Source organism: Alligator mississippiensis, chromosome 4, assembly GCF_030867095.1.
Source record: "Alligator mississippiensis isolate rAllMis1 chromosome 4, rAllMis1, whole genome shotgun sequence".
Lineage (NCBI taxonomy): Eukaryota > Metazoa > Chordata > Crocodylia > Alligatoridae > Alligator > Alligator mississippiensis.
In genome coordinates this window covers 146,500,338-146,526,057 of record NC_081827.1, presented here as the reverse complement: position 1 = coordinate 146,526,057, position 25,720 = coordinate 146,500,338, and the positions used below count along the sequence as shown (strand labels likewise).

General features: G+C 44.3%; 2 protein-coding genes across 5 annotated transcripts; one reads left to right on the top strand and one right to left on the bottom strand.

Annotated features, from left to right (window-relative positions):
- Positions 1–365: 365 nt before the first annotated feature.
- On the bottom strand, positions 366–12,516 carry LOC102560907 (C-type lectin domain family 1 member A). Its single transcript, XM_006260640.4, has 5 exons — positions 11,913–12,516; positions 11,430–11,555; positions 7,137–7,288; positions 5,188–5,306; positions 366–4,871 (listed from the first exon to the last, which is right to left on the bottom strand). Exons 1-5 carry the CDS (start codon positions 11,941–11,943, stop codon positions 4,712–4,714), a joined length of 588 nt encoding a protein of 195 aa, XP_006260702.4. The 5' UTR covers positions 11,944–12,516; the 3' UTR covers positions 366–4,711.
- A 7,136-nt stretch (positions 12,517–19,652) lies between these two features.
- Positions 19,653–25,339, top strand: TMEM52B (transmembrane protein 52B). Of its 4 annotated transcripts, none has more exons than XM_019497672.2 (6): positions 19,653–19,742; positions 20,136–20,449; positions 21,108–21,151; positions 22,233–22,271; positions 22,687–22,856; positions 24,990–25,339. In XM_019497672.2, the coding sequence occupies exons 2-6, from the start codon at positions 20,396–20,398 to the stop codon at positions 25,232–25,234; spliced, it is 552 nt and encodes a 183-aa protein (XP_019353217.1). In that variant the 5' UTR covers positions 19,653–19,742; positions 20,136–20,395; the 3' UTR covers positions 25,235–25,339. The 4 variants fall into 4 exon arrangements, with proteins under 4 accessions (XP_019353217.1, XP_019353216.1, XP_059582740.1 ...); XM_019497671.2 differs by having other exon boundaries at positions 20,126–20,449; XM_059726757.1 differs by lacking the exon at positions 19,653–19,742 and having other exon boundaries at positions 19,765–20,449.
- Positions 25,340–25,720: the final 381 nt, after the last annotated feature.

The following is a 25,720-nucleotide window of genomic DNA, read 5'->3' as shown; positions in this document are numbered from 1 at the left end:
TTGCAGTGCAGAGGGGGGGGGCGGGGAGGGGGGATAGAAGGGTTGACCCCAGGAGATCCCAGGGTCAAAAAACCTGAGTGGAAAAAAAGCAGGGCAGCATACAGGTCAGCAGCACATGCTGCCCCAAATCAGAGCCTGGCCTGCTGAAGCCACGCTCCAGCTTCCAGCCAGGCTCCCTGCAAGAGCTCCATGGCTGCAGCCCCAGGAGGCTTCCAGGATCCCAGGTAAGGCTGCTGGGGCCGGCACAGTTGCTAGCCCCAGCCTCCCCTATCCCATCAAGGGTAACCTGCCACGTGCCAGAGGGCATGTGGCATGGGTGTTCCCCAGGGACAAGTAGCAGTGGCACTAGGTATACTGCTGCTTCTTATCCCTGGGGAAACAAATGTCCACACTCATGTGGCCACAGCCAGAGAGGGTAACAGAATCACTTTTGCACAATAGTTGGATAACTCAGAGATGGTCACAAGTTGTACTTTGATCATTCACAAGATGACAGAATTCTGCTCAAAGGGTGCATCTACACATGCAAGTAATGCGCACAAATAAACTCTGGAACATATTGGTCTAGAGATTTTTTCTCCTGGGTGCACTATTTGAATATGCTAGAAAATTTGTTAGAAGTGAGTATTGAAACTGAAGAAGGGTGTTTCTACCTGAAAGCTTGCAAAGAACAATTTTTCCAACTATTTAATTGGGCTAATAAAAGCTATGACATTTACCCAAAGACCCTTGTCTGACTATTGAAAATTAAGAACTTTGCAAAGATACTTTTAATTGTGTTAGCTTTTAATTTTTTTTCATTGTGCCATGCTTATTATTCATATTTATTATTTTTAGTATTTTAAATAACTCACAATGTTACTTATTAAATTGAATACTTGCACTTATTTCTTTAAATACTTCAAAACCAGCAATATAAACAACTAGAAGCAACCTACAAATAAAAAATAAATAAGGATGCAGACAGAAGTTATGGTTTTTTATGTGATCAGCCCCCTAAAAGCACTCTACAGCCATGCTGTGACATACCTGAATGGCTGCAGAGTGCCTTTGAAGTGGCTGATCCCATGAAAAATTAACCCTCCTCAAATGAGGTATCAGATAAGGGTGCTCTGCTTTAGAACACCTTAGGGAACTTATGTCCCCTCAGCTTAATTTTTTGTGCATTCAGGACTGGGATGATGCAGTTCAGCCTTGCCCCTAGGGCTCTCAGCAGGAAGGGAGGGGAAGAAGGGAGAGAAAACGTAGCAGAGAGCCCAGCCTGAGCTGGAGGAGGGGGGTTGGATCCTAGCCCCTTGCTTCATGGGCTCAGCCCAGTTCCTCCCAGTACCCCAGCCAGCTGTGGGGTGTGAGACAGGGGGGCTTCAATCTACCCTCCAGCTCAGGCTGGGCAAAACCCAGCTGGTAGCTCACTGCTGCTGACTGCACCCTCCCTCCTCTATCCTCCTCCTTCCCTTTCTACTCACATCCCCAGAGCTGGGGGGTGGAGAGGGAGTGGCAGGGTTGGGAAGAGGAGTGGCTTCTTGGCTTTCTATTCACCTGCAGGCAGGTTCAATCTTCCTGCAACAACCCAACAGGCAAAAATCTGCTGGGGGGAAAGGGGGGAGGAGTTCACTCTAACTCATGTACTTTATGTAAAGCACCATGAGTTAGATTGGCAGGCTGAAATCTGTCAGCACACTGAGAAAGAAAAAGGGCTGTTAATAATTTTTTGGACCAAAACAATTAATGGAAACAAGGAAATCCACAATGCTTTGACAAATATTATTTCATTTTCAAAAAATGGTTGTTTTATTGAATGGATTTTTGGTCAAAATATTTCAACCAGTTCTAATTTGCCTATTTTTTCCTTATCATAATCAGTGCTCACTATTATCTTTTACCTTCTATTTCTAAATCCAATTACTCACACATTTATCTTTATTCCATTATTACATATAAAGATATACTTAATAATAGGACCTTACTTTTGAAAAGATTATATTAGACCTTGGACAGCATACACTACTGCACAGTGATGTAAAATGTTCACAGTAGTATTGTATCCACAACTTTTCATCTGTGTAAGGTAAACACAACAAATAGTGTCTTTCAGCTCTGAATGCCTTAAAAAGGAACCATGGGAAAAAGTTAATCTGGCTCTCAAATTATTGCATTGTGTTTATTCTGCTTAGAGACTTGCAATATTTAGCAAAGACAGGACATGCTGCCTGGCCAAAGAAAGAAAGGCACAATGTTTTTTCCATGGTTCCATGCAAAGAGACAGCAATTGTTCCGTGGTCTCATACAAATAAACAACACTTTTCTTAGTGTGAAGTTACACATTGCACTTCGATCTGCTCAAATGTTGATCAGTTTTAGTGTTAACTTTAGTTTGGAGCAGTCACATGTTCAAGCCAGCAGAGGCCTTGAAAGGTAAGACTCTCCCCCTCCCCCATTCCAGGGCGGGTGGCAGGGGAGCAATGGACTTATCCAGGCTGGGGGGAGTGTAGCAGGGGACAGAAGCTGGATCAGAGAAAGCAAAAGGGGGCAGTGGAACCAAACAAGGCCGAAGGGAGGGAGAGGGGGTGTGGCTGGGGTGTTTACACTAATGTGTAGCCTAGAGTGGCTAGACATCAATGTAACATGAGCTAGGTAACACAGATCAGAGATAAAAGGAGCCAGGTGTGGCATAACTTTAAGCTGCCTAAAGAGGGGTTTAAACTAGTTTCACATATTAATATGTGGAAAATCCAGGGGTTCAGAGCTCCAGGAGCCATCTAAAATTAACGTGTAACAATGCCCTTACATGTTATACTTAAACCATACTAAATCTGTGGAATTTTAAGGTGTGTTAACATTAGAACATGCTTTGAGAAATTGTACGTTAAGGGTTAATACCATTTCTTGCCGGCACAGCTCTGACTTGCTTTTGGAGGGATGGGATCAGGAGCCTGGCTAGTAGCCAGGACACCTGGGCTCTTTCCCTGCTCTGAGTGGGAAGCCAGTGTTAGAAGCAGTGCACATTGAGACACATGGGGTAACCTTTTAAAGAGTGCCTGAGCACCCAGGCAGCTGTAGCCAGAGCCTCCAGCTCTCTCAAACTGCTGCAGGGGGGCAGAGCAGGGCAGGAGGAGGCTTGGAGCAGGCTACTCCCATCCGGAGTCAGGGCGGCTAGGATCTGGAACCAACTTCCAAGGGAAGTGGTGCTGGCTCCTACCCTGGGGGTCTTTAAGAGCAGACTTGACATTTACCTAGCTGGGGTCATTTGAGCCCAGTTTTCTCTCCTGCCCATGGCAGGGGGTCAGACTAGAAGATCTACAAGGTCCCTTCTGACCCTACCAACTATGAATCTATGAGTAAGGAGAAAATCTGCTTCCAAGAGGCTGCACGTGTAGATACGTTCCCAGGGCTGGCTGACTGCGCTGTTATTTTACCGTGCATTAAGCCAAATGTACATTAATAGTACATGTAGAGATCTAGGTAAAGACCTATAGCTAAACCTCAGCTATAGGGTACATTAATAGTACCCACTGAGATCTAGGTGAAGACCTATAGCTAAAATTGGGAGTATTGCTGGTTTAGAGTAGCGTGACCATGAAGCAGCAGGCACTCTGTTGTTGTTGCTGTTTTTCTGAGGCCCGGATTGCTGATTACTAAATAGACTACTAAAATTACTAAATACTGAAAGATGCTCAGTGCTGTTATTGTTACTGCCTTACCTAAGACTGTTCAGTCCTAGTTAGCATTCAGTCTGTTCAATCATGGTCTTTAAGCCACCCTAAAATGACTATTTTCCTGGGTCATTAGCTACTGCTTTTAGGAGAACTCAAAGCAGTGCCCAGCTCTCCACCAACGATCTAGTTTTAGGACAAAGGCCCTCTTTTTCACAGCCTCAAATACTAAATGACACTAGTGAGACAGAACTTATAAGGATGAGCAGTCTTTTATGTCTGTGGTACTACAAAAGCAGAACGGCCTTTATCCTTCTCTATTTCTTTTGATTTTAGAGCTTAATATTCACTAAATGCATCAGTAAGGTATTAATGGGAACAGGAAAAGCTGGCAAGTTTTCCTGCTGACAGGGCCTCATTCTTTCCAAACAGCTTTAGAGTTGATTGGTGCCATGGAAACAAGACTTCCAAGACTTTGTATCCCTGCTGCCCATTCAGCCTCCCAGAGAGATGCAAGTATAAGGACACCACATATAGGGAGCTTATGGTGTTATGGCTTTTCACAGCCAGCTTACAAAGCTCTGAAGTTTGAGGTCCTCAGGAACAAAGGATCAGGAGGAAAGGTATACCATACAAATTATTGTTACCAACAATATTTATACAGGTTGTAAAATTCACAGTTTACAGGCTGGAAAATAGAATTTAGGAAAACAATTACCCAGAGCAAACAGACAGAATGGACAGAGTGTGCCATATCCTGATATTGTTTCTTTGATGGCCACCAGATGTAACACAGTTTCCTATTAGTGTCCAGTATTGCCAACACCAGGCATGAAAATTTGGAGAATTAAAATTCTGGTAAGTAAATAAATTTTGAATGTTTGTAGTTGCCTTCTGGATTTTGAGCTTCTGGGTTCTACTCTGGTCACATTTTCAAGCATTTTTCCACAATCATGAAGGCTAGAAATAGGATCTGTCTTTGTTAGAAATCACTGGGCAGAACTGGTTTCAGTATCGCAGAACCCAGGATGCATTTCCTTATAGAGTACTGTGCCCTGTCATCGGTCTGATAAGCCTTTTTGCCCAATCCCCGCTGGATTTACCATCTTCTCACAAATGCAGAACTTGTAATCGCTACATTCCGCAGTGTTAACATTTGTACCTTGGATCCACACACAGATCAGGGAAGAAGTGGAGCTGGCTTCTGGGATGTGAAATCTAGAACAGAAAATCAGAGTTTCCATCCAGCTGCAGCCCGATTCAGGTTGTAAAAATCACAGATCAGCATTATTAATTCCAACCCTGCCACCACCTTAAATAACAGGTAAGTCAGCTGTCCGATAACTATCCATCCGTACTTGTCAGGTATGCAAGTAATACATGAGTACATGAGCTAACAAAAGGAGAGTGGGATCAGTTGGATGAGTGGGTGATTTCTTGATAAAGTATCACTTCTTGCTTCATACCTCAAATTACAGTTTATGTAATACATATGCCCAAAACTCCATTGTTTTTAGATGTAGTGCAGACTTACAGGTCACTGGAAAAAGGTGTGCCATCCTCCCATAACCATGGTTGGCCAGCTCCATTATGAGATAAACCAATCCAGAAAGAATTGAAACTGTATAACTGTGCTGATTTCATTACAAAATCCTGTATGGAAAGACAAGCAGAGTTTTGAATGTCATCATGACTTGGAAGCTGTTCATAGTTAGAGTGGGGGAGAGATAGCTAGAAATAGAAAAAGAGACTGGTATCTGCCACTTATAACACATTTTGTTTTGCAAGGAAACCTAGATAAGTCTTTTGAGTCCTGGTAATTATTAAGATTTTATAGGCCAAAAAAAATGAGATGCTGAGTGTCATCAACTGCTGTTGGGTACATTGGGAGGAACTGAGGTTGATCAGTGCTTCATAGAATTGGCTAATAGGTCTGGAAGAAATTCTCTCCCTCAAAATACACTACTCAGGGCATGCCCAAATGAGCGTACACATGTGCTTTGCAGCACTGCAGACCTATCTGCAGTGCTGCAAACTGCACATGCTGCACATGTAGGCATTTGCTGTGCTGCTAATGTGCAACATGGCAGTTTTTTTGACACCGGGAAATCCTTGTGTCGAAAAACAAGAACCCACCAGATTAAAGTGGGGTGGTGCATGTGGTGGCAGTATGCACCACCTGAAACTGGAGGCTTGCTGACCAGAGCCACGTTCTGGCTGCCAGCCAGGGTCCCTGCACCCAGATCACTACTGCTGGAGCCCTGGGTGGGCCCCAGGACCCCAGGTAAGGTAGCTGGGGTCATTCAGGTGCTGGCTCCAGCCTCTCCTACCCCACCCAGGTCAACTTGCTGCATGCCAGAGCACACATGCAGGGGCATTCCCTGGGGATGACTAGCAGCACAAATATGTACCGTGGCTACTTGTCCCCAGGGGATGCACATTTCCACTAATGGGGACACACCATCAGAGGGGGAACTAAAAGGTTTTAACTCTTTAAGGCTGTTTGGACACACCAAGGGGGTTTAATTTGGTTTAGTTCTCCCTAAACTGAAATGGTAGGTTTTTAAAAACACTGTTTCAATTTAGGGAGAATTAAACCAAACGAAACCCCTGTGGTGTGTACACAAGGGTGGTGGCCCGATCCTCACCTGCCTCTTCAGCGGCAGGAGGAGAGCGGGGTGGGGCGAGCTGCTGGAGGGAAGTACTGGGCCCCCGCACAGCTCAGGCAGGCAGACAGGCTCCAGGGAGGAAAAAAAGAAAAAAGATCAGGCTTGCCACTCTTTTTTCCTTCAGTAGAGCCTTCCTGCACAGGCTTCTGCCAGGTCCCACAGTCCCTGAGCTGTGCGGGGCCCTGAGCATGTCAGCTTCCAGCACCTCGTGCACTGTTGCAGTTTGCTAGGTAGTAAACTAAAACACCTCGGAAGTGTTTTAACTTGCTACGTACCAAAGTTATTTAAAAGCGGCATACGGTGCTGAGCATGCAAACAGCAACACCATTAAAGCAGTGCAAAAAGGCATTTAAGCCACTTTAAAAGCAAATTTTGTGGCATGTACCAAGGTCTTAAATAAGCAGCACATGGTATTCTTACAGTAATGAGAGTCAAAATAAGAATAAGACACAAAAATCATAAGCTCCAGAGTTTGAACTAATTGCTCATAAGATCTGAGAGGACATTTCATTTTACCTATTCAGTCAGTTAAAGATAGATTTGCCTGCTCAATATTGTAGGAGTCAGGAAAAGAGATGGGCAGACGTACGGATCTCATGGGACAAGAGACAGAATAACAAACCAAACCATCTTAGTCTTCATATTCAATGAAGTCTTGAGACAGGCAATCAGACTAAGGAAGAAGGACCTTGATTTAATTCATCTGAGGATCTGGCTCATTGTTCATATATATCAAGCACCATTCAGGATTTCTCCCTTAGATGAACAATACAAATTATACACCAGATAAGAGAAATTAAAAATAAATCTTTACCAGCTCTTTCTTGCTCTCTATCTTAAGGAATCTAGAATCCAGAGAAGAGCAAAGAGCTTCACTTTCTTGCCAAGTTTTCCATTCAGCAAAATAGTAGTAACAATTCTCTCCATGCTGTAGCCAGTTTTCAGGGCAAGGAGTACATGTATGTCCTTGAGAACAGAACAGCATGTCACCATGTTTATCAAAAACAGCATTTTTCTATATCTTTTCCCCCTGAAAGATTACAAAAACACTCCACAGACTGCATTATGGGGTAGCAATGGTTATTCCATAGTTTGGTTGTAGTTAAGTTCACAAATTTATCAAATTTATCAATTTATAAACCCAACTGATTCAGCACTTTCAAACAAAAATAAAAGTAAAATAATAATAATTATTATAATAATAATTATAATAATAAAATCCATTTGGAACCTGGCCAGAAGCTTTAGGGCTATAACCTCTGCCCTCACAAATAATGTTATGAAACCTTCAACATGTACAAGAAAGAAGAAACTGGATATCTCATTTGCGTCAACATTTCCAGCAACAAAATGACCCTGGACAGAGGGCAGAAACACTGTCTGTTCCTCTGTGAACAAGGGGATGAATCCAGCCTTTCTTTCCTCTCAATTTTGTATATGCAGAAAGCTTGTGACTGTCTGATCCAGTTAATCTCAAAGGGACCACCCTTCCCTACCTCTTCCCTGACTTCAGACTGACCCTCTCAAAGTTATCCACATCCCTCTTCCCATCCCACCATCAAGTCCATTTCCAACACCCTGAAAAGGGATCCCTCACCAAACATCCTAACCTAGAAGAAGTCTGGCATGCCATCAGGGAAACCAAGAACAAAAAGGCTACTGGACCAGATAGCATGCCTGCTGAAATCTTCAAGGCTAGTGGCAAGGAACTAGTAGAGTCTCCACAAATTTAACCTTCAAATATGAAAAAATGAGGAGATCCCAGGGGCTAGATAATCACCTAGCCAGGGTTGTTTGACCCCAGCATTCTTTCCTGCCCATGGCAGGGGGTCAGACTTGATGATCTGCCCAGGTCCCTTTCAACCCTACCAACTATAAAACTATGAAACTATAGCTGACCACCTCTGTACCTTACACTGGCATAAGTGATTGGAAAAGGGATATGAAAGAAGTCTGCTGCTGAGACACAAGTCTTTGGAAAGTTGGTCTGTTCACTAGGTTATTGGTGTGAATTAATAGCCAACTTAGGGAATTCTGTTTACTATGTGAACATCTCCATTAATTTGTTTTAATGTCTTGCTGAAAGTATTGGGGCTTATTCTTCCCTGCTGTATACATACATACATACATACATACATACATACTTACTTTCTCTCTCACTCACACTCACACATTACAGCTGTGCCACTGATAACATCTTAGACCTAATTTGCATTATTTAGTACAGGTGTAGATAACAAGATGTAAAGCAGGACAAAGTGAAGATAGGTGCTCCTTAAGAAAAAGACCTGGCTCTCTAGCTATTTTTTTTACTGACATGTCATTCCACTGACTTGCTATACCCAAGCATCATAAGACCCTGGGTCAATAGTGAAGTCTAGAAGTATAAATAAAGAAGTTTATATTTTTTATCTGATCGTCCCTGTGTCCATGGAACTAGTAATACCATATTAAACAGAAACAGGAACAAGAGAAACAACTGCAGACAATAACTCTTTTTAATAGAAATCCAGACTTTTTAGAACACTCAAAAGCTCTAAATGGGGGCAGTGTGGAGGGGAGAGGCTTTTTGTTTTGTTTTTCTTTTCCTTTGTAGATCACAGCCTAATTTGGTCAGTTTATATTCTGGTCTGCTCAGGCCAGATGGCAATTAGGATACAACTGCGGGCTATATTTATTCCTTTGATATGCTGCATTGTGCTGCTTTATGCATCTAGAATCAGCTGGTTTTCTTTCAGTGCAGTTTGAATGCGGCTACCCAAGGAAATAACCATAATGCTCTGTCAGGGAGATTTTTGTTTCAACTTGCTTTGTTCCCCACTTAAGTTCTCAATCTACACTGCTCTTGTTTTACTGTATGGATGATTTATGCGTAGCATAACAATTTTTGCAAACTCAGATATTCCTGCACTAGAAGTCCAGATCTTGATCAGATGATGGAAAGAAGAATCTTTAGTTTAAAGTTTTGGGGTTTTTTTTAAAGAATTTAATAGTTCTGATCATATTCACAGCAGTGCTGATGATGTTAACATTTTCTGTTTTCTGATAAAAAATATGTATTTTATTTACAGGAAGCTCCCCTTTAGTGCAGCTTTATTCACACACACAATAGTAGTAAGAAACTATCATGGGTGACTGAATAGAAGAGAGTTTGTACACATTGCTATCAATAAAAATCACTCCTTTTTAAGGGGTGATGGGTCTTGTAACTGCAACATATTAGAATGAAACAGCCTTAAGGAAACAAAACAGTCATCAATAGTTAGACCCATTCATGAGTGACTGGTGCCTTCTGAATCTGGGGGGGGCATCCCCAGTAGCTACCGGCGGCAGCGGCCCTGTTGGGGGGAGGGGAGGGGGACACCAGCCCTACCAACACCATCAGTATTGGCCATCAGATTGGAGATGAGATTGATGTCATATATCTTGACTTCAAAAAAGCCTTCGATCTGGTGTCCCATGATCGTCTCTTGGAGAAACTGGCCAATTGTCGCCTTGGGTCCCCCACGATCCACTGGCTGGAAAATTGGCTCCGGGGTCGGACCCAGAGGGTAGTAATTGATGGAAGTCACTCATCGTGGTGTCCTGTGACCAGTGGGGTCCCCCAGGGCTCTGTCCTTGGACCCATACTGTTCAACATCTTCATTAACGATGTGGACACTGGAGTCAGAAGCGGACTGGCCAAGTTCGCCGATGACACCAAACTTTGGGGCAAAGCATCCACGCCAGAAGACAGGCGGGTGATCCAGGCTGACCTGGACAGGCTCAGCAAGTGGGCGGATGAGAATCTGATGGTGTTCAACGCCGATAAATGCAAGGTTCTCCACCTTGGGAAGAAAAACCCGCAGCATCCTTATAGGCTCGGCAGTGCTATGTTGGCTAGCACTATGGAAGAAAGAGACTTGGGGGTCATCATTGACCACAAGATGAACATGAGCCTGCAATGCGATGCTGCGGCTAGTAAAGCGACCAAAACGCTGGCTTGCATCCATAGATGCTTCTCAAGCAAATCCCGGGACGTCATTCTCCCCCTGTACTCGGCCTTAGTGAGGCCGCAGCTGGAGTACTGCGTCCAGTTTTGGGCTCCACAATTCAAAAAGGATGTGGAGAAGCTTGAGAGAGTCCAGAGAAGAGCCACGCGCATGATCAGGGGTCAGGGAAGCAGACCCTACAATGACAGGCTGAGAGCCCTGGGGCTCTTTAGCCTGGAAAAGCGCAGGCTCAGGGGTGATCTGATGGCCACCTACAAGTTTATCAGGGGTGATCACCAGTATCTAGGGGAACGTTTGCTCACCAGAGCGCCCCAAGGGATGACGAGGACGAATGGTCACAAACTACTACAAGATCGTTTCAGGCTGGACATAAGGAAGAATTTCTTTACTGTCCGAGCCCCCAAGGTCTGGAACAGCCTGCCACCAGAGGTTGTTCAAGCACCTTCATTGAACACCTTCAAGGTGAAACTGGATGCTTATCTTGCTGGGATCCTATGACCCCAGCTGACATCCTGCCCTTTGGGTGGGGGGCTGGACTCGATGATCTTCCGAGGTCCCTTCCAGCCCTAATGTCTATGAAAATCTATGAAATCAGGGGGTGCACCAGCCCCATCGGGGGGGGGGGGTACATGCACCCCCTACCATTCACCTATGGACCCATTTGGGAATTTTCCACTAAAATGGGTATTTTGGAGTTAAAAAAGCTGAACTGAAACTGTTCATGGCAAGATTGAGTTTCAATGAATTGCCCAAAATAAAACATTTTTGAAGGGGGGTGAGAGGGAAAATGTTGGCATTGTTAATACATCCCACTTTTGACATTCTTAAATGACAAGCTTCATTTTTGGTTTAAAATGCCCTTTTCCCAAAATTTAAATTAATTTGAATATTTAAAAGTTATGAAAATAAGTCAAAATGAAAAATGAAACATTTTAATTGAGGCTATCCAAGATTTTTTCCTCAGATAATCAGTTCCCAGGTAGTTTTGAGAGTTTTATGCTTTTCATCTCAGGTTAAGACAGGAAAAAAAAAATCAAGCTCTTGAAACCTCTCAAAGGACAACAAAATCACCTCCTGCCCAGCTCTAACAGCAAGTACTTCCCCCCACAACTTACCTCTCGAGCTTGCTAGTTGTTCTAGAGTCTCTGATAGATTTAAGTTCTGGGCTTGCAGAAGCTCCAGCTGCTGTGTGAGGTTTTCTTGCACTTCTCTTTCGCTCATTAGGTGGGACACCTGAGTAACTGCAATTCACAATACAACTAGAATGAAATTGTTCTATTTAATATTCAAGTGAACTATATCACGCAAGACTGCATATATTTTGAATTCTGTCATCAAGAAAGTCGCCTATTATTCCCCCTGAAATTGCTTCACTCTTCAGAAAAGTAGAAGAATTAAGCCACATGGGTTTGAGCTGACTAGACATGGCCTGTGATCAAATACAGGGAAACTGAGGAAGAAAGATCAAGTGATTGCCCAAGGTCACACAGCAAGGAATAATTTTGAGCTTCCCTCACCCTTAAAGTTAAATCTTCCTTGTTCAGTTTATTCCGAACATTTTTATATTATTAACATTAAAACTTCCTGCTAATACTTACACTTGACAACTAAGACACCAGCTGTTGCCATGAAACCCAAGCAAAAGATCCCAAGGATCACTGCCACAATTCGCCAATAAGGAGATGGAGTTGGAGCATCTGAAATAAATAAGAAAGAAGTTAATAGACAAAAATTTGGATTCTTTCAGTTTTCTGACTGAAAGTTGTTCTACTCTAATGGCTATGCAGTGATCCTCAAACTATATTAAATGAGTGTTGGGATTTCAGTTAATTTCATAGGAATATTTTACTAAAGCTGCCATCACAATTTTGTTACATAGTGACAGCGCCACCCTCCATTAGTAGACAGAGGGTAGATAAAGGTATTTGGGGAGGTTAAGGGGAGGTTAGATCACATTTAACATGGCCACTTGATCTAACCTAGTTTGTCTAGGTGCAGTCCTTACACTTAGATCCCTAGTTAAATTGATCTAAATGTGAACTATACAGAAGTTCCAGGAAGTGTAGATTAGTCTAAAAATGGCTGACCCAATCTAAATTAACCCTACCCCCAAGGCAGTCTAATTTAGATTGAGCTGGACATTTTTAGAGTGATCTAACTATCCAAAACTTCTGTACAGTTCCCAGCGTAGCCCCAGGACTAGGAAAGCTCAGCTGCTAGCCCCAGCCACAGCACCAGGGCTGTACTTTTCCTACCTGCCCCCTGGCACCAGGCTACTTTTAGCAGTCTGGCCCCTCACCTCACACCCAGATGAACAACCTATGCCTCAGCACCAGACAGTTCTCCCTCTGCCCCCCACCAAGCCCTCCATCCCATGAGTTGCTTGCAGTACCAGTTTTATTAGCATTTGCAGATGCTGGGAGCCAAGAAAGTAAGTCCTGGTGGAGAGAAAGGAAGGAAGGATGATAGGGTAGGCTTATTGGAATGGGGTGGGGAGGGCTAAAAAAAGCCCCAGGTCCTGTGGGGTGGGGGAGAGAGCCCCTCCCCCCCCCCATGGACTCCCCTGATCCTGCTAAACCCTCCACCAAACCCGCATGTACCTCACTTGGCCCCCTTGATCCCCCTTGCAGATGCTGCCTCCTCCCCAATCTCCCTGATCCTCCTACAGATCCTGCTTGCCCCCAATCCCTCCATCAGATGCCCCCTGCCTCACCCAATCCCCCTAATCCATCCTAAGAAGTGGTAATGACAGAGAAATCTCCCCATGGAATTCAGTCTGCTAAATTAAGACCCATTTATATGCTTAATATACCAGTTCTTTGTTTTGCTAGCACTTCTATGCTGAACAGTTTCCAAGTGCTTCAAAAATCACAGATGCAATATAGAATGTGGACTAGCCTAGACCAGGGGTGGGCAATTATTTGGGCCCATGGACCATCCAGGGAGTTTTGGTGAGATATTGTGGGCTGGGTCAGCACCTGCCCACCTGCCCTGTACAACAGCTCACCAGAAATCCTCAAGTGGCTCTGCTCTGTGCTCGGCTGGGTGGCTAGGATGGGGCTGTGGGTAGGTGGGGAACAACATCCAGAAGTGGGACAGGCAGGCAGGGCCAGAGCTAGGATTGTGATGATGGCGTGGTGACAGTATGGGCCAGGGTCTGGGGTAGAGCCATAATCTGCTGCCTGCACACCCCTGCGACAGGCACAGGTTCTGTGGGCAGGGGCATATGGGGAGCAGATCGCAGCTCGGCCCCAGACTCTGGCCCCACGTTGTCACCACACCAAGACCCTGGACCTGGCCCTGGACGCAGCTCCCCATCCACCTGGCCACACAACTGTCCATGTGGGTACTGTCTCCATGGAGGCCCTGGGATCATTGGAAGGTAACAGTGCAGGTCCGTGGCCCAAGGCAGAGCTGTGATCTACTCCCCGCATGCCCTTGTGATGGATGTCAGTTCTGCGAGCAGAGGTGGGCAGGCAGCAGACTGCAGCTCTTCCCTGGACCCCAGCCCCACACTGTCACCACCCCATGGTGACCAGCCGGGACCCATGCAGGCAGGGTGAGCTGCCAGGTGGAGAGGATGGGGCCACAGGCAGGCAGGGAGCTGTATCCAGGGCCAGGGCCAGGATCTTGGGGTGGTGGCAGAATGGGGCTGGGGCCTAGGGCAGAGCCACGATCTGCTCCCCAAATACCTCTGCCTGGAAACCTATGCCCTTCACAGGGCTGTGCAGGCAATGAATCACAGCTCTGCCTTGGCCCTAGCAGTGGCTCTGCACTGTCACCACCCCACGATCCTGCCCCATGATCCTGGCCTTGTCTGCCCATCGCACTCCTGAACACCACTCCCCACCTGCCCACAGCCCCACTCCATTTGCCCACCAATGTGCCCTGCTGTGTGGGTCCCACCCCTTGCAGTGGGTGTGGAGTGGACTTGCCGGGTCTAGCAGCAGTGGCAGCCAGAAGGAGCCACCGCTACCACCACCAGGGCTGCTGGTAAGCAAGTCCAGTTGCTGCACTGCCCCAGCCCTGCTGCACACCTTGGGGTGGTGTAACTACCCACATGCACCATGGCCCAGGCTGCCCCCTGTGCCTGAGTTGGGCGGGACTGAGGGACCCAGTGTAGGCTGGACAAAATCCTTCAGTGGGCCAGATCTGATCTGTGAGCCATATTTTGCCCTCCCCTGGTCTAGACCTATGGCTGTTGTAAAGTTACACAGCATTAGCTTTACAGCCTCACTGAAGTTAGAGGTAGAAAGGTCTAGCTAGCTATTCCATCCCCTGGAGATAATGTAGAATTTTTCCCTGCGGTGTATACTCAGGTGCTTTGGTCCAGTCCAGATGGGACTTCTGTCATTGTGAGAGCTGGGGGAGCTGATGCCAACCTAGCCTGAAAATATTCCCCTTAAATTTAGCTGAGCCCTGTTATCCCTAAGTATCTCACTTTCCTTGCATGAACAGTTCTTTCTTGTCGTTGGTGTTTACACACTCTAGCAAATATACAGAGGAGACATATTCCTTTGTCATTATTTTTTTAGCTCAGAGAAACACACTTAGACCCACTCTAGTCAGGTTTATGCCACAGATAATCCTAATTACTTCAATCTCTGTGACTGCAGTAGGATTGCAAGTGTGTGAAACAGATGATAATATGAGGCTTAGCTCAGTTTTTTCCTAAAAATTCCAGCCCTCCAGTCTCTTAACCATTTTGCGCTTTTTGTTTAATCTCCCTTTAAATTTTTTATTTGTATGATTTTTGTTTGATGGGAGATTCAGGCCTCTGCAAAACTAATTGTACCATTTTAGGTGAGGTCCTACCCATGGCACAAACAGGAAAAATTCTAAGCATGAACACTCGCCATGAAAAGATCTACCCCACCCTGCTACCTTTTGTGTTGGCTCCATGAAGCTCCTGCTTCCTGGGCTGCTCCAGTGTCATAAACCTCAGGTCTGCATATGTCACTTCTTCTGACATTTCTTGCAAAGTTCTGATACAAATCAAAGTTAGGGCTGAGCATGCACAGGGAGAACCAGACAGAGATGTAGTTCGAGCTGTGATCATTCAAGCAGCTGCTGTCATTAGGAAGTGATTCACATAGAGTCAAATGGAGACTTTGGTTCATGCCTGAGAGTTTTATGACACAAAAATTCTGAGGCCTTGGAGTGTTTTGTTTTATATCCTGTGAGAACTTTTAAAATAGATTGACAGGGTTATATGTGTATCATCTTCTGCCTAAGCAGAAGCGCAGCTAGCATGGGTTATGGAATCGTTGTCTTTTTATCATGCCTAACCCTTGCAAGGCTGCTGCTTCCGGGGGTGGGAGACCACTAGTGGGAACTGAAACTGGCTCTTCTTGGCTTACAGATAAATTAAAGTAGATCAGCACATGGGGGAATTTAAGCCCCATCAGACTCTGAACCCTTGCTAGCCAGAGGTCAGGAAAAGGACTTGAGCTTGTGTGTCATGCTTGGCAGCCCAGAACTTTGACTCACAGGCCGGATCCAGATGGGCAGGCATGTGCAGTTTGTGGTGCTGCAAACCTCCTTGCGGTACCACAAACTGCACGTGTTGCATGTTAAACCATGTCCCATGCTGCTAATGTGCAGTGCTGGGGCTAAATTTGCTACTGGGATTTCTTAGTAGCAAGAAAAAAAAATCCTAAAAAAAAAACCCCATGCAAAGCATGCCGAAGTGCAGTATACCAGGGCAAACGTGGAGATGAGGGAGCAGGCAGCCTAGGTCCATGGAGTCCTCGCAGTGAGGCATGCAGAGACAAGGGAGCAGCCAGCCCAGGGCTGCCTGCTCTCCTGTCTCACAGCCTGGTGCACTCCAGATAGCTGGGGTGCGGCTGACTGGCACACAGGGTGCCTCAGTGCAGGGACTCCACAGCACAGAGACAGGGCAGCAGGAAGCCCTGGGCTGCCTGCTCCTCCCTCTCCATATGGCACTCCCGGGCTGGCTACTGGCTAGCACTACACTGAGACACACTGTTTCCAGCCAGCCCCCCCTCTGCAGTACATGAAGCAGTGGGACAATATGTCCCACTGCAAACTGCATGAGCAGGGGCACTGCAGCACAAACTAGCGGCTTTGCTTGTGCTGCTGCAAATGCATGCCCCTGCTCGTGTGGATGTGGCCACAGGGGACAAAAACCCAAACTCTGCAGAATTCTCACCAGTCATTGGTATAGTGGGCAACAGGCTAGTACTAGGCAGTTTTGACTGCTGTTCTGGAGGTGGCTCCAGTCTTGCCTCCACAGCATCCCTAGGCAGAGGGCATGAGAAGTCAGAGGCTCTGTTCTCCTGTGAGAGGATTACTATAGCTGAAAATAACGTGTAAGGCATTTGATGTTACCTGAGGTCATGCAAAAGATGAACATTCATCAAGTTTTACTGTCCGAAGTCTAGGAGAAGGAGAAAGCACATTTTGTGCCCAGTTCCAGACAATTCCTTACTTATATCCTTCTGTGGAACAAAATGTACACAATGACTGCACCATGCAGCAGTGTAAAACCCAGTAATCCCCAAGCAGGTGCCACAGTTAGATACAACAGGACTCCATCTTATTAAGTCCCCATCAAATCCTCTGAGGTTTGTGTAGCAACCCCCATGGAACTTGGATGGTGTAGCACAGACTGCAAGAGAGAAGAGTGTGGATGAGACACCAGAAAGCTAATCTATGTAGACATGGCAAAAATGCAAGCTAGAGCTGGCACATCTATGTTTTAGTTGTCTCAGTAAAGAGCCAAGTTAATTTTAAAAGCAGAGCAATGTAGGACTGGAAGGGGCTTCATGGGCCATTAAGTCCAGTATGCAGCCTTTCCAGCAACCAGTTGTCCAAAGGAATTCACAAATACATCCACTCTGACCCCTCTTGCACACTGCAACTACAAAGCACGTTATAAAAAAAACACTAGAATATGCCTGAGGGAAAGACCAGGAGAGACAAGGGCACCAACAATGCTTTTCCTCTGCAGAGGCAGGGAGTTAGCCCTTTTATGCGGTACATGGACTGTGGGTCTACTCCATATGTAGTTGCAGGGGAAAAAAATGAAATTCTTGTGAAACCCAAGTTCTTTTCCATCTTCTGTGTTTCTGAATACGCAAGGGAAAATATCAGATGTGTGATGAGGCTGGTCTTATCAAAACAGTCCTCAGAATTGTGATAAGGCATGAATAACTTAGGAGTTTCCATCAACTAAGAGTTGCACAGCTAATTTTCTTCTCAAATCTACAAGTAGATGTGCTCCCAGGTGAGATTGGGTTAGCTCAAGAAAGAAGATGTGTGTAGTCTAAACATGTTTTTACACATGCAGTGTGCACATATCCATAAGCAGACCTTGTAAATAAGGAACTCCTCTTTATCTACACCAACCAACTATGCTGTATGCAGAGCCCAAGGGTGGATATGTATAAATCTGTGGACCGTTGAAATCTTCAGCAACACAGAAGAACATATTTGAAAGACAATGGTGTGTTTAAGCAATTTTATACGTCTGTTCTCACAAGCTTATAATTGTAAATCTTTAAAGAGAAGAACATTTGGTGAGAGAAAATTCACTTTGGGATCAAATAAATCAAAGAACAATAAAACTACTTGATAATGAGGAAAAGTATTACATTGATGTGAAGGGAATTCTTCTATAACTATTTAGTGGACTAACAAGGCTATATTTGAATTAAAGTTCTATTGCCACAATATTGTCAGACACACCACAGAAATTAAAGCAGTTTAGAAAACAGTGTCGAGCCAGCATGAATAATCTCTGAAGGCTGCTGTTTCAGATGCCAGAGTTGTTCTTTCACTAGAGAAACTTTTATCATTTAACATGCTATTTCTCCAAATCTGATAATTCTAAAATTGAAATTCTCTTCTCACTGATAGTTAAAGTCTGACTGATAGTATGTTGTCAATAACTATGAAACTTAAAAAAAAATCTGGAAAGGTTTGGGCTTCTGTACTTGATGATATATGACCAACTAGATTCTTTGCCAGTGTTAATCATTAGGTCAAGTTGACTTCAAAGAAGTTATGCTAATTTGCACCATTTTAGTATTTGACAGCTGCAAGATTAAACAGATCAGGAAGATTACATTGAATTTTTTAACAAGAAATGATCATGTATTTAGGGTTGGCATGAATCCTTTGTAAATTCAATGACAAGGTCCCCTCCTCCTACCACCCCTACCCCCTCCTAGCTCTACTTGTGTTAATTGTAAGTTGTTAAATTAGGCTGAGTTTTTACATTGCAGCTAGGTTGAGCCCACACAGATAATTTGTGCTTGTTTCTTTTGTTATTTTGTATTGAGCCATATCAGTTCTAAATGTTGCATTTAATAAGAAAGCTGCTGAGCTGACATGTATGTGTGTATGCTATCTTTTCTTTTCAAGCTTTTGTCATATATTGGGAGATTTAAAAGGGAAAGAAAGGAAAGGTGAGAACAAGAAAGTGGAACAATGTACAGGTGGACAACAAGTCCTTTGGGGCCTCCCACCATTACTCAAAATACACTTCAAGTTCAGAAACTGGCTTATGTACAAGAATGTTAGATAGATAGATAGATAGATAGATAGATAGATAGATAGATAGATAGATAGATAGATAGATAGATAACCTAAAAAGAACACCCCAATGCTATTTTGCAAGTTGCTCACTCATGCTCATATACACGTTTTTATAATCAGGTTGGTGGATGGTTTCTTAACCTCTGTTTGAGGGAATGAGTGTGTTATGTTCCTGAATCCATTTGTTCTGCTCTGTGGGTATAATAGGCATGACTGGAGCTAATGATTCACTCGCCTAATGTGGATACAACGTGATCATAACATGAAGTAACAAGTCTCCCTCATCACTGCACTGTTCACTTCCTCGTCACCCTTCCCCAACAACATTTTTCTATACCAGTCCTGGGTGGTTGCAGGGCACAAACGGTAACAGATTACTAGGGAGCATTTTCCTATTTCAGAATTGGAAACAGAGAAAGCAAACCTAATTACATACATGTAATCACTCAGTGGCTACTCGTGAGCAGGAATGTAATAGAAATTCAAAGTGATTATGCAAGAGGGGGAAAATAAGAGGGCATTAAAAGAAGTCTGTTAAACTGAAGAGCTTGAGGGAGAATAGCAATAAATATAGTAGGAGAAGCAACAACACATTCTGTTACAAAAAAATATAAGTGGTTGAAGGGCATTGGAAGAACTGGGTGGGGAGCAAGGGGTTTCAGGGAAGGACTGAGGAGCATCAGCAGAGCTGTGTGGGGAGCCCAGATTGCAATACCAGATGGAGGGATTGGAGGGCAGGTTGGAGATGCATCAACAGAGGCCCAAAATTGAAAAGGCACCAATGGAGGAGTAATGAACACTGTATTAGAAATGTGTTCCAGTACTTCTCCCATGCCTGCCCGCTCTGCACAGGAGGAGCTTCCCAGGTACAGTGAATATCCCCTCTATTCTGAAACTGAACTTCTGGTTAAACTCAACATGCCAGATCAGCAAAAGTATAACAATGTAAGTGGGGCAGGAGGGGGTCTGCATGTGGGAGGAGAGAGAGGAATATCGTCTTGGGTAAAGGAATGGGTCAACAGCCTGACCTTCAACCTGCACCATTTTCCCTGGGGAAGGGGGTGGAGAGAATGGTAATTGGGAATGAATGAGGTTAGAGAAGTTTTTTCCCCATAGAAGAGAAGTTCTCTCAAGACCAGGGTTGTATTTTTTTTTCTTTGACTCCATGGACCAGATCAATTGGAAATAAAAAAAAAATAGTTACTGGTATCTTCAGTGGTCCTCCTGCAGTGATTGAATATTATCTGAGTTCCCTTTAGCAGAGGAAGAAAGAGAGTAACATAAAGAAACAGACACAAAGAGATGAACAAACACAAGTGGAGAGAAACAGAGAAAGAAACAGCCAGAACAGTGTGAGAGAAAGGAAGAAGACCTGGGCTTCAGCAAGAGGTGGAATAAAGAGAAAGGGGAGCACCCCTATTCCCTTCCCTGAATTGAGGATTGGTGAGGATGCACTAAACATAGGAAAGAAGGACGGACTGTGGGTTGCATGTGAAAGCAGAGACCTCTCTAATTCCTCATGGGGGCCCATAGCCTGGCCGTGACCTTCTTTACCCTGGCAAGTCTCTTGTGGGTGAGTCGCATCACAAGTTCCTCTTTTGTCAAGTATAACATCTGGTTATGGTATTACCTCAGTACATTTATAAGGTGTCAAAAGCATATGTGAAATAACATTTTCCCTGTTGTTTCAAAGTGGTGGGAATGTATAGAAGTGTCCATACAAGACAGAAGGTCATTCAAAGCTGTAATGGGGAAGACATAGAAAATAAATGTAGATACATGAAGCAAGAGAACAAGTGGAACAGAACTATAGTGAGGAATGATAGAAAGTAAAGGTGACTAACTGCAGGTTCCCAAGAGGCAGAGGAGAATTCAGAGCTGTAATAAGCATGATGCTGATGGCTCAGTATTTGACAGCGGAAGGGAATTCAGATGTGTAACTCAGACTGTAGAAAGTGGGTGATGATTTACACAGAGAGAAAAGAAGAGAATTTGGGATCTATAATGGAAGCAACGACAGCTGGGATGTAAAACCGTGACAGAGGAATAGATACAAATATGGTAGAGTGAGTGAGAGGGATAATAAAAGGTGTCTCAAAAGTGAGTCTTTCCAGGCTGGGGCTTAGGATCGGTATGGGGAGAAATAAAAGATAAGATGATACCAAGACATCAGGGAGCCCGAATCAGGACAACTAACACTGATTGCCTCTGCTTGCTTTTTTTCCATGTAGTTTCCACAAGTGCAATGTGAGGAGGTCTGTGTGAACACTGAACAGTAAGTATATGCACATCCTGAATTGGTTCCAAAACAGGGCAGCGTAAGTATGGGTTTGAGAAGACTCCACTGATGGTATTTTCCACAGTCTACTACAAGTGAGCTGCCATAGTGATAGTGCAGATTCCCAGAAGAAACTAATGCAGACAGAACGTGGAGTTTATTTGAATTATTTGCCAAAAAATTCCTAGGAATAAATCTTGTTCTGCAGCTGATTCATAAGCAATTCATTCTAAGTTGTCCGCAATATGAACTTGAGACATACTGACTAGATCTGATTGGACACATAAGTCATGCTTCTGCTTCCTACATAAGTAGTACTTCTACTTCCTACCTGGATCAATTTAACACTGATCGGGCATGTCTACATGTACTTTTATGTGCACCCAAACTTAATGTGCATTTGCCTAAGGTGTACGCTGTAAGTAGCCCTGATTAAAGTTATAAATTGAAAGTTTTCTACATGAATATATACTTAAATTTGCTATTTCTTGGAAAAATGATATGGACATTTTCAAGAATCTTAACAGAAAGTGAATGCAAAGCAAATATTAAAGCATCCAAGAAAAATTATTTTTATTAATGAAATTTTGGGCAAACATTTTTTTTTCAGATGCTTAGCTAACTATATGTAAAGTAATGTACATTGTGCATGAGGGATAAAAATACAGAGAAAAAAACAAAACAGCACTGTTGGAAGACCTAATTTATGAAGAGAGATTAAGAGAAGAGAGTTTTAGAAATTATAACTCTCTATTAGTAACTGTAACTGAAAGTTGTAAACAGAATAGAGGTACGTGCATGAGAAGAAGGACAAGGAACAAATGAGCCAAAGCCAAGCAAAAATTTCAGGCTGGCTCTTTAATAGAGAGATTTATTGGAATATTCTACTTGGTGTGAGTAGTAGAAGACCCTCACATAAGTCATTTAAAATTTGGGACACAGATTTGCCCACAGGCAGTCATCAGCTGGAGTGAACAGGGGAAGTGCCATGGGACAGTAGAGAAGACAAAGATGGATTTCCCTATCTGTAACTTCCAGGTTTTTCTGTTATAACCTTTTTATTGCTCCTTTTCCTCAGATGCTCAGCCACTAACTGGGTCCACCTCTGGTACATCTGGTAAGTTTGCGTGTGCATCCCTCCATAAATATCTGGTTTAGCTGTCACTTTAGTTACTGAGCAAACACAAGAATTAAGATTATTTAACACCTCAAATCTTCCACTCGGTCCCCTCTAATGTTATAAAAGTTGTATTGCATTTCTCCATTCTTCCTGGGTTGCATTAGTGTTACCACATTATCTTGAACATACCTTAGTGTCTCTTTCCATCTCAGTTACGTATTCCTATTAAATATATTAAAGATAAGATGCATCATGCACAGAATGTTTTTATGGTATGGCCAGGTTGGGGGTGACATTTTTTAAAGGACTGTCTCCTTACATTTTAATAATTGCAGTTGGATCATGTATTACAATTCCTTCAATGCCTGCACTAAAATGTATGGTAGTAACTGTGTTCCCTCTCCCTTTATAGGCTGGCGGTAGCTATTGGTGGGCTTCTACTCTTGTGTGGCATAGTCTTAACCTGTGTGAGGTGCTGCTGCCTTAGCTGTTGGAGGACTGGAGAAGAACCAGTTCCTCACCCGTATGAGGTTACAGTCATCGCCTTTGATCATGACAACACCCTCCAGAGCACAATTACATGTGAGTGTCACCTTGCCAAAGCCAAGCTCCTTATAAGGAAGGCTGAGAGACCTTGAATTAAACTTTTTGAAAGGTTCTAGTACCCATAATATCTTGAAATATGCCACATTCTTTAGCCCCACAAGTCTTATATTTTCTGTGTGTGTGGTGGGGGAGTAGGGGAGTGGCAGGTTAGAGAGCAAAGCTGGCATCAGATGAGGGTAGGTTCATTATGTCACTTGGTGGAGTGATGATGGGAAGGTCCTCACCCCCATGTCGCACCACATACAGCAAATTATCTAGTGCTGGGGAATGGGAGGACTTGGTATCTAGGGACACTTGTACATGTGATGGGGGTTTAGTTGCCTAAATTGAAATGGTGGGTTTTAACTGAAATGATTAAAAACCCACTGTTTCCATTTAGGGGCTTCCATCACTGTTATGGCAAGGGGCATAGTCCTTTTTTTTTTTCTTTTACATAGCCCCCGGCCCTTCCTTCCGAGGCAGCAGTTCACCCTGGGGCTGCCCAGGCCAGCTGCTAGCAGGTGGATGCTGCCTCAGCTCAGCCTCAGGGAAGAGTTTCCTAGTTTCATAGTTGTTAGGGTCAGAAGGGACCTCAATAGATCATTGAGTCTGACCCCCTGCCCAGGGCAGGAAAGAGCACTGGGGTCAGATGACCCCAGCTAGGTGCTTGTCCAGTCTCCTCTTGAAGACCCCCAGGGTAGGGGAGAGCACCACCTCCCTTGGAAGCCCATTCCAGATTCTGGCAACCCTGACTGTGAAGAAGTTCTTCCTGATGTTCAACCTAAATCTGCTCTCTGTCACTTTGTGGCTGTTGTTCCTGGTTATTCCAAGGGGTGTTCTGGTAAACAGAGCATCTCTTATTTCTTGCTGCCACCCCACCCCCTACCCCTGCAATGAATTTGTAAACAGCCACAAGATCCCCGCTCTGCCTTCTCTTGCAGAGGCTGAGGAGATTCAGGTCCCTCAGTCTCTCCTCATAGGGCCTTACCTGCAGGCCCCTAACCATACAAGTGACCCTCCTCTGGACCCTCTCAAGATTGTCCACATCTCTCGTGTAGTGTGGCACCCAGAACTGGATGCAGTACTCCAACTGCGTCCTGACCAATGCCACATAGGGGGGAAGTATCACTTCCCTGGACCTGTTTGTGATGCACCTGATAATGCAAGATAGAGTGCAGTTAACTTTACTGATTACTTCATCACATTGATGGCTCATATTCATTTTGGAGTCAACTATGACTCTGAGATCCCTTTCTGCTGCTGTGCTGCTGAGAAGGTCATCCCCTAGCCTGTAGGTGTGTTGGTGATCCCTTCTCCCTAGATGCAGCACTTTGCGCTTGTCTTTGTTGAACTGCAACCTATTCTTTTCTGCCCACTTTTCCACCCTGTCTAGATCTGCCTGGATTCAATCTCTTCCCACTAGTGTGTTTACTTTTCCCCATAATTTTGTGTCATCCGCAGTTTGGGCAGAATGCTTTGCACGCTCTCATCCAAGTCACTGATAAAGACATTGAGTAGCACAGGTCCAAGGACTGAGCCTTGGGGGACCCCACTGCCCACATCTTTCCAGGTCGATACCAACCAGTCCACCACCACTCTCTGGGTGTGACCCCCTTAAGCCAATTTGCCACCCACCTGACTGTGTAATCATCTATGTCACAGCCGCTCAGTTTGCTTATGAGAATACAATGAGATACGCTATCGAAGGCCTTCTTAAAATCCAATTAGATGACATCTACCTCAACTCCTGCATCTATGGGCCCACCGGCAGCTCACTGCCCAGCTGCAGGAGAGGAAGGAAGGCGCTACAAAAAAAAAAAAAAAAAGGATCAGACCCCTCAATGCTTTTTTTTTTTCTTCTCCTGGTGGACTCTGGTGAGCTGGTGCCAGGCCACACAGCCCCAGAACTGTGGGGAGGCCCTGGTCCTTCCCTCTGTGGCTGTGGTGGCCCCTGGGGCCACCTGGGTGGGGTACTAGTTGCACGGGTGCTGCCCCACCTCAAAGGCAGCACCTACTGGATTCAACTCTTGCTCAAGCCTGCATGCTGGAACCAGCAAGTATACTTTCCTTTGCCTTCTGACAAGTTGATGGTTTCTGGTTTAGACTAATTATTGTTCCCATCCCTTTTAGCTCTCCACTCTGTGTTCGGTCCTGCTGCCAGGAGGATACTGGCCGTGGCACACTCCCATAACACTGTACAAGGAACACCACCCCTTTGTGGATCAGAAACCCCTCCAGTGTATGAGGAAGCCCTACGCATGAGCAGGTTCACTGTGGCCCAGGCTGGACACAGAGCTACAGACTTTGCCTCGATACCAGAGGAAAAACAACAGGCCCCAGCTGAGAAAGAAAATTCACAACCAACTCTTCCATGATGCTATCACTTCTGACTTTATTCAGCAGAAAATGGGCACATCTACATGTGTACTTTACTGTACATTAACCTATTTAATGCGCATTAAAACATCACTAAAAAACCATGCTCTTTAGTTAACGTGCATTTTCTTAGTACCGCACAGTGGAGCTACTAGATTTAATGAGCATTGACTAAAGTGCATTAATGCACATGTAGACATTAATATTCAGGGAAAACATCTAGATCTGTACTGGCTGGATACAGGACACATGTTTGATTTTTTCTCTGTTTTTGTCCAATGTAATAAACAAGGAAAGAAAATAACTTGATTTCCAGTTAGGCTATAGTACAGAGTATTTTTGTAGAGCTCTCCTGATCAGTCTCTGAGAGTTGGGATTATTAACCAGTTATTAATATCCATTGTTACTATTTATTGCTTTTATTACCCACAGCAGTAAGATGCTTATTATTGTAGTACCAAGCACCATAGGTGGCACATACAATA